Source organism: Hippoglossus stenolepis, chromosome 2, assembly GCF_022539355.2.
Source record: "Hippoglossus stenolepis isolate QCI-W04-F060 chromosome 2, HSTE1.2, whole genome shotgun sequence".
Classification (NCBI taxonomy): domain Eukaryota; kingdom Metazoa; phylum Chordata; class Actinopteri; order Pleuronectiformes; family Pleuronectidae; genus Hippoglossus; species Hippoglossus stenolepis.
This window is the reverse complement of record NC_061484.1, coordinates 26,538,921-26,548,073: the sequence shown is the minus strand read 5'-3', so window position 1 is coordinate 26,548,073 and position 9,153 is coordinate 26,538,921. Positions and strand designations below refer to the sequence as shown.

Here is a 9,153-nt window from a genome sequence, read left to right as displayed (position 1 = left end):
ATCGATAACAGCCGTGAGCGTTTTATGGTTTTATTTCCCTCGTATCGCGCAGGACGCAACACCGGCAAGACAGCAGGATGAGAGAGCTTCTCAGTTTCCAGTGCGTTTGTGACGTTGAACACGTTATTTCTTCAATTCTCACATGTTCGGGAACAAATCTGACATTTCTCAGCTGACACAGAAAACAGAAAGAAAAAAAAACAAACCTGATTGAGTGACTCCATGTTGCCCAAACAGGTAAGAGACTGTGTCCTTGTCAGAACAAGCACGAGCACTTTCAATGTGGCGCGCACCCAGATAAAACCCATTGTGTCTGACTTGAACTAGCGCGCCCTCATTTGAATGGTGGCAGGTGGTGCGAGACGCGGCGAGAGAACAAGGACACGGCTTTGACCTGGTTTGAATGGGAGAGCGCAGACGTAAAAGGTGATTACTGGTTGTTAGCATCGCTCGACTGAAAATGACGTGAGGGGCCGCAGCCGGAGAGTGAACACAACAAAAGAAAGAGACAGAAAGAACTCGAACGGGAAGGACGAGTTTAAAAAAAGCCACAAATCTAGGAGAAAGAAAAAGAGGAGAGGAAAGAAGCAGATGAGGACGACAAGGCCACGATCAAAGTGACATTGAGTTAAAGAGAAAACATTAAAAAGGGAGGAAGGAGGAGGAGCAGGAAAAAACTGTGAAACCTAAACCCAACTAAAATCAGGGACAGCCCTCGATGCAGAGGAGAGGAGGCGCAGACTCTTCCTCCACATCGGGCTGGAGGCTTATTGTGGTTTAGGCAATGACCCGACCATCACTGTGAGAGGAGCTAAGCTGTGCACGGAGAGGCAACGAGCAGATAAGAGAAAAACAAACTTTATTCATCAGGCAAATCAAAACCTCTTCTCTTCCACGCCTCTAACACAGCTGGTACAAAAACAACACGGGAGGTTTCTTTGAATTGCTTCCTCACATTTATTATCCACAAAGCTGATGAAGTCCGATGACTTGAAACATTGTGCCTTCTATCCTATTGGACGAAAAGTCAAGGTGTGTATGTGTGTGTGCGAGTGGGGGGGGGGGGGTCTAGCCTGGACTCAGGTTCTGGATGTTCTCCCGACGTTCTTGATAGAGAGACTGGAAGGTTCTGGCTAAACTGAGGAGCGGAGCGTCACAATTCTCCATCTCCCTCTGTGAAGTACAAACACAGTGAAGCACAGTGATTAAAGCTTGTTTAGCACTCGTAAACACAAAAGGGCACAGAGGATGTCCGCCATCTCCCCACGGAGTCAAATGAAGGCACAGTATACGGTGACATCTACATTGAACTACACTCACGGCTGATGTCTCGTGGTAATCCAAGCCCTGGCTCTGGGCCCACTCCTGGGCCACGGCGGTCTGGACCTCTCTTCTAGCGGACAGGTCGGACTTGTTGCCCACCAGGACGCCTGAAACACACAGATAGTTATTTACATGGACAATATGTAAAAAGAGCTACTGCCCTGTTTCTTAGTCTAAGGAGGTTAAAACAATCTGTGAACAGCTGATGGCCTTTTGATTGTAATTGTAAAAAATAAAATAAATTCTGGATGAGGCTTTTGAAACTTGTTCCCTAAATGATGTCTCGATTAGTTGCATTTGATCCTTTACTTCACCTGGAACGTGGAGACCCTGGACGTGGCCACGGACTCTCTCCATCCAGCGGCTGCAGTTGGCAAAAGACTGCTCGCTGGTCAGGTCGAAAACCAGGCACAGCAGAGATGGCTCACCCCACTGTGAAGGGGTCCACATTAGGGAATAAGGAGACGGGGGATAATAAAGGGAAGATTAGTTGTTTTTGGACAGGCACTGAAGTCCAGACATTTTCCCGAGATGTTCCAGAGGAGTTGTATGTGAAAAAACGCGAATGTCCGAGTCAGCTGTCCTGACATTTTCCAGAACTCGTCATCCGAAGATGTCAACGTGGAAAAATGACAAGATTCTAAAGCTTTTGACGATAACTGCTGACGCCGGCGTTGATGTAGTGTAAAAAAAAACACTTTGCAATCTGCAGTGAAATGAATACGTGATGTTCTGTTTCCTTTCTGCCTCTGTGACTTCACTTATCTTCCTTCAGTAGCTCCCCTGTGTTTGTACTTTATAAAATAAATGGATGGTGGAAATTGTCTAGTTTCATGCAAATGGAGAAAGTCTCACCATTTTCTCGCAGGCTTCCACTAACGTCTCCTTCCCTGCAGAGTCTGTGATGTAGAGCTCCTGGAGGGGGGAGCAGAGTAAAGTGGGGTTGCACATGGAGATTTAGGCAAATGACATGGTTTTAAACTTCCTAGTTTCTTGAGGCAAGGGAAGTAATGTTCCTCCCACAATGCTGCGCTATTGTCTACGGAATAGAGACGAGAAGCTGACAATATTATGTTGAGTGATAAGACTCAATTTCTAACCACCCACCTTCGATGATTTAGTTAATTATGACATAATAAAGAAGCTTGAATCGTGGAAGACAAGTGTGTGTTCTCAACGTGGCAGCTGGTAAAGTTAGAAGCAGTGTGGTTGAGACTGGAAGAAGAAGAGACACTCACCACACTGTCGTTGGTCTCTGGGATGTGGACACATTTTAACAGCAGCTCCACTCCGGTCGTCTGCAGAACAACAAGCAGGACATCATGAATTCCTTCTGTCATGTAAAGTTAAAAGACCTTCATGAAGCTTTAGGTGACGTCTTTTCTAAATGTGCTTCTAAAATAAAACGTAGGGGAGGGGAGGGGAGGAGGAGAGGAGGAGAGGAGGGGAGAGGAGAGGAGAGGAGAGGAGAGGAGAGGAGAGGGAGAGGAGGAGAGGAGAGGAGAGGAGAGGGGAGGAGAGGAGGGAGGAGGGGGGAGGGAGAGGAGAGGAGAGGAGAGGAGAGGAGAGGAGAGGAGAGGAGAGGAGAGGAGGAGGGAGAGGAGAGAGGAGAGGAGGGAGGGAGGGGAGAGGAGAGGAGAGGAGAGGAGGAGGAGGAGGAGAGGAGAGGAGGGGAGGGGAGGGAGGAGAGGAGAGGAGAGAGGAGAGGAGAGGAGGAGAGGAACTTGTCAAACAGTACAATAACCTCTCAGCTGTGATTTATAATTAATGTCAAAACATTGCTAATCAGCAGCTTTGGCCAAACCTTCTCTCCTGTGTCTCCATTACTCTGGTTCTTATTATTTTTAATGTCCCAATAAAGACGAGACGATCCTTTTGGGACCGTCAGCTCTTTCTAAGAAGCCTAACAATGATACAAGCCCCCCCCCCCCGAGTGCGTCAGTGGAAACAGTTAAGACTGTGAGACAGTGACCACACTGAGCTCATCGTTCGGACGTGAAGGGAGAATCTGTGCATTTTGACTTACAACTATATATGTTCACCTATAGTATAAATGATGTCATGATGGTCTCGACTGGTCGAACACGTATATTACTGGGACCGACTGCAGCTCCATCACTTGACCGCTACTGCTCAGACTCGTTTCTGGAGAGCGGGAGGAAGTGAGGACGCGTCTTCCATCTCTACATATGATCTATGTTATGTAGAAAAATGCCTTTTTTAACTACACATGCCGTCATTCTCTGAATTCTTTGAGACTTCTTCATGAGTCAATAGTTTTTTTGATCAATACAAGCTTTAGATTGCCCTCAGTTAGTAACTAATATATCTTGGAAATGTGTATTTTTACTATTACTTTTTATTAACCTTGACTGATCAACTGGTCACACACATAGGGGTGAAAACAACATCCTATTTCTGGTTTATCTGGTGCGCACGGTAAAAATATCTGCCCCAGTTGACAGCAAATACAAAACTCAGTTGTCTGAGTAAACCTAAAATGACCCCAGGTATTGTTCTCCGGTCTGTAAACATGTACGTGGTATATAATGTAGATGGCAAATGTCTCAGCCCCAGTAGCAGATTGTCTTGATGTAAAGAAAAATCTGCTGAGGTTGCAGTCATACAGCAAGTAGTTTTTGTTAAATGAATAAAGGGCAAACAGAGGAGAGCGTAAGGAGGATGTAACAAATCTGGTCTCGACAAGTTGCACCTTTTTTCAAAGAGTACGAGATCTGAAGACGTCCTAAGTGGCCGGGACGGTTGCGGGCGGCTGCCTTTAGCCACTATGCATCCAGGAGTATGAGATCAGTGGTGACCTTGAGGAAGCAAGTTGAGGATTCTTCACATCAGCAACAAACTCTAAATTGATCTGATCTCCAGAGCTCACACTTAAGTGAACGTGTCAAACCTCGAAAACACACTTTTCACACCCACTGCCTCTGTGATATACAATCACACACACACACACACTTCAACATACACCTGATTCCTACACAGAAACAGTTCATAGCAAGGATCCAGTGGCATACACACAAACACACAGATGCCGTGGTGGTCCCACTCAGGAGCGGTCTAATGAGCCGATGTGATGCATAGGAAGCCGCTCGCTGGAATGTCAATGAGGGCCTATTAGCCACAAATAAGCTCGGAATATTGCTAACGGGCCGTCTGACATTTTCAAAGGAGGACGTGATCAGCATGGCCGACAGCCTCCGCTACCCTTCAAAATGAAAAGTTGAAGAACATCGGGAATGACTTAGGCGTCTGCACAGGGAGTGACTCTTCACAGTGCAAGTTTCTTTCTCCCAGTCGCAGCGGTAAGGACACGCTGTTTGCTGTTTTCCGCCCGCAGAGAAAATTCAACCTGACATATTTAATACGGCTTTAAACTGCTACTTACAATGCACCTTGGATTCAGTGGAGCACAGTGTGTGTTCACAGTAACGTATGAATACACATAGGATAGGAATCCTGTCCTAATGTGTCCTGAAAGGCAGTGGGCTCCAAATCAAAAGAGTTTACTGCTTGTGGAGCACGAATGCACTTCGCTTATCAAATGGAAAGAACATTTACATTCTAGCCCGACGGTTGCACCAAATGAAGCCTAACATAGTGTCCAGAAGAGGCTTCATCCCATAGACTGTAAAAAGAGATGATGAGTATAGAAGAAATGATGTGGGAAACTTCCTATCTTTCTGTTATAGCTACTATCACTACCACTATAGAAAATGATCTAAATAATAACCGGGTACATACAGAAACTCCTGGAATCAGAAGATGTACGATGAACAGCTTGAACGTATTTGAAGGTGAAGCTGCTCTTACACGACACACACACACACACACACACACACACACACACACACACACACACACACACACACACACACACACACACACACACACACACACACACACACACACACACACACAAATATTTCAACAAATATAAAGCAAGTCACCGCCTTCGTATGGGTGTGTTAACGGTTGCATAGCAACAGCAAAGAGCGTGACCGGCAATTTCCCATGGGCATTTTCTCAGTGCATCCAGTTAATGAAGCAGAGTGTCTGGAGGAAACCGGGTGTTGATCTACAGGTGGACATGTTAATCTGTGTGTTACATCCCTTTTTCATTTTCCTACTGCTTTTATTTGCATGTGTTTTTTACCTTTTTACCGTCATGTTGTGTAGTAATGTGTTCAGACTTCAGCGAGCACACACACTAAGCCTGAGCAGATTAAAAAATGCAGCACGATTGAAGAAGCTTTCTGCTTTACGTTAATACTCTACTGGTCCGACATGATGAGACATGCACAGCATCACAAGTGACTCGAGGTTTAGGCCGCACGGAGAAACTGAACACTGTTGTCGTGGCGCTTGTTAAGTACCTGTTCTGGTGACTTTCCAGAATCCTGCTGTATTAATTATCGACATTCCTGTCACCTCCGAACCCCCAATACTGCTGACACAGCAAGAGCTGAACAAACAAACACACACACACACAGACACACACAGACACACACTTGGCTCTTGTCCAGTATTGTGGTCACTAACCTGTGCTGTACCCTAACCAGCTGCAAGGCTTAATAGTAAACTCAGTAAATGTAACACAATAAATGTGCACAAGCCTCTCAAGTGCATGTATTGATTCTCACATGTGAATGCATTCACTTGCATGTGCAGTGCAGGGACACAGTCAGCAGCCCTAGAAACATTGACAGAGGGGGAATCAGTGAACAGCCGTGACCCCATATATCACAGAGTCAGGTTAATGACACGGTTCCCTCCCTCGTGCAGATTAGCATAAATAATGCAGATTAGCCTTCTCTGCATCAGCATTAATTGGTGCACTGTGCTGTCTTGCACTTCAGTGATTCCTGCGGTAGATTTAAGAAGAGACCTCTACAGGTCCTTGAAAAGCTTGCAAGGAGTTCCATTAAAGAAACCGCCCACAGTATGATCGGGGTTTTAAGAGATCAGCATCGATCCATGATCATGTCTGAGATAAACTAAAAGACTTGACCTCACGCAAACGACCTTAAATTAAATTTGATGTTTCAATAATTGCCTGATTCTGCAATTATTGATTGAATTTCAAATATGTGACTCTACAACCTTGCTCCCCCAACCACTCTATTGCTGCTTAACCGCACTGGCTGTATCAGTAAAGATGTATGGATGTTGCGAAGACCTCCCTGGGGGCCTCCTGTAAATGTAATGTTGAATACTGAGTGGGGGGAAATTGTGCAAACTAAAGCAGCAGATTTTGCTGATCAACTCGCTGCTGTAGTCTCAGCTCAGAGCTGAATACTGGACAAACGCTGCAGCACTTCATAGCAGGTACATCAGGGTATTCCCAACATGCTGCTGTGTATTCTGGGCTGGCAATGAGCCAGGGCTAAGCTTCAAGAGTGGTCCCTTCAAAACACAGGTGAAAATCTCAGTTGCTCTACCTGCATGTAGAAATACAAGATAAGCCCGTAGCCAGGCTCTGCAACAGAGAGCGGCCCGATCCCTAAATCCCCCAAGCAGCTGTGCTACAAGTGATTCCTCTGTTAGGCTTGTGTGAGGTGGATATAAACTGTACATCCTTATCATTATGAGGAGGGGTGGTGCACTGGCTTTTCTCCACACACACACACACACACACACGCACACACACACACACACAGTGTATTGGGGATTGTGTGTCATCGCATTACACGAGTGATTTTATCCTCTCACCATGCTGTAGTTCTTCTGGAAGAGGGTACCATCACTGTGGAACACATGGGAGAGGGCACTTTTCCCCACGGCAGCATCTCCTGCACACACACACACACACACACACACACACACACACACACACACACACAGTGATAGAAACAGTGTGTTTACTTGTGAATTTACTGAGTGCCTCGACATTAATTTCAAGTTTTGGTAAATAATCCAACAAAAATGTCATAATCACTATAAATATACATCCTGCTGCACATTATTGTTAGTATAAACCCTGCATGCTGTAAATAATATGTGCATGTATAGAAACGTATAGTATACAATGTGCATGTTCCCCTGTTCACACAGTATTTATTTCATTGCACTGCATTGTTGTGTCTTTGCACAACTTACGTGCAGCACCAGGTGACTTGTGTTTAATACTCTCATGGTGTATATTTGTATGGTGTTGTTCCAATAAACTGTATATTAACCTACTTTCTTTGCACGTGCTATTGAACAGTGCACTGCCGATAATTTAAGTATTTTTTGTGCTATTCTTTAACTTGTTTGTTAAGTTGTTGTTGTTGTTGTTGTTGTCCTCCTCCCTGGCTGTGTGTCTACTTCTATGTAAGCAAACTGAGAGCAAAGTAAAACTCCTTGTATTTGTGCACGTGCTTCACCGTTAACACCTCACGATGCGTAACTACACTTTGACTGTTTGGCAAAGTGTAGAACAACAGATGTGTGTTTACTGATGCGTCTCTGGTGCTAAGTGTGAAGCGGGTGTTAGCATCGGACGTGTTAGCATCGGACGTGTTAGCTTTAGCTCGTGGAAGCGGAGCGATGAAGTTAGTTTATTAGAAACTCACCGACGAGCAGACATCTTGCCCTCAGCTTCACCATGACGCTGAAACAACGTCCGGACAATATAATTTAACGCGCCGGTTTTCATTAAAAACGTTAAATTATCAAAGTAATTCACACGTTCAGCTGCTAGAAATCCTCTTCCGCATCGGCAACATCCACACAACGCGTCGCTTAGCAACCAGCCTCAAGACAGGCTCTCATTGGCCTAACCGCGGAGGACGTAAGCGCGTAGCTGCGCTGTCATTGGCTGGTTGATGTGACGTAAGAGAGAGTCGCAGTGGAGGATTTTCCCTCTGAGTTTGTCTGTTCAGGTAAATTCCGTCCTCGTGCCTGCGTGTTAGAAGTTGAGAAACAGCTTTAAACTGGAAAAAATATAATAAATTAGACTTTGGTGAAGTTTATTTGTCGAACACGTTGATAAAATTCACAGTCTTCATTGTAGGAAATGCCTGAAAAGCTGATGTATAGTGAGAAAGACCTGATATGTCAAAGGTAAAACCAAGTTATACCACTAGAGGTCGGAATGTCTTCCCTGAGCATCGCAAATCACATATTCTTTGTTGTTATTGCAGATGTTTACATTATTATTATTATAGGAGAGCTTGATCTGACCCTCTAATTAAATCATTTTACAATGTTTCATTGTATCTTCACTCTGTTCTTATCTGTAACACTGTAACATTTTCTGTATCTGTTTTCTATTTCTGTTTGATCTTCAAATTGCTTTTGAATTGTTTCTTATTCTTTGCCCAACACGCACAATCAATGAACAATGAAAAATAGCTGTAGAAAATTAATGGGAAATTAAAGCAAAAAAAAGTAAATAAAAGTATCAGGTAAATGTAACTGAGACATGAGAACATGAATAAAATGTATATGTGTTAATTAATGGTTTAAAGACAGTTTTGTTTTATTTCCCTTTCTGTTAATGACAGGTCGTCCTCTACTGTGTAAATGATCTGTATCTGCTATTCAGTGTTGGTTACGTTGCACAACAAATAATTCAATTACATAATTCAATTACATAAAAAGAAAAATACAACATAAATATCTAATCCTCTCTTCAGCACAAATTAATCACATTTATATAACGTAGTTGTTTTTAATATTGAGGTTGAATTAACTTGTTTTCCTGTTTTTAGAAAAAACTCTGATAAATGTGAGAGCGCGTGACTCCCTGTGGCAAACCTGTGTGCACGAGCGTGTGCCCTCCACAAAGGCGTGCGCGCACTCGCCACGTAATTTGTGTGTGAGCGTGTG

General features: G+C 44.2%; 1 protein-coding gene across 1 annotated transcript; it reads right to left on the bottom strand.

Annotated features, from left to right (window-relative positions):
* Nucleotides 1–842: 842 nt before the first annotated feature.
* Nucleotides 843–8,085, bottom strand: ift27 (intraflagellar transport 27 homolog (Chlamydomonas)). The gene is made up of 7 exons (XM_035178536.2): nt 7,896–8,085; nt 7,051–7,130; nt 2,562–2,621; nt 2,179–2,238; nt 1,638–1,755; nt 1,321–1,430; nt 843–1,173 (listed from the first exon to the last, which is right to left on the bottom strand). Exons 1-7 carry the CDS (start codon nt 7,927–7,929, stop codon nt 1,069–1,071), a joined length of 567 nt encoding a protein of 188 aa, XP_035034427.1. The 5' UTR covers nt 7,930–8,085; the 3' UTR covers nt 843–1,068.
* Nucleotides 8,086–9,153: the final 1,068 nt, after the last annotated feature.

Coding starts and splice junctions, on each gene's coding strand:
- ift27 (XM_035178536.2), bottom strand. CDS start 7,929: ATGGTGAAGCTGAGGGCAAGATGTCTGCTCGTCG. Junction 7,131..7,895: donor GGCAAGATGTCTGCTCGTCG/GTGAGTTTCTAA, acceptor GTGTGTGTGCAG/GAGATGCTGCCGTGGGGAAA. Junction 2,622..7,050: donor TCCAGAAGAACTACAGCATG/GTGAGAGGATAA, acceptor GTTGTTCTGCAG/ACGACCGGAGTGGAGCTGCT.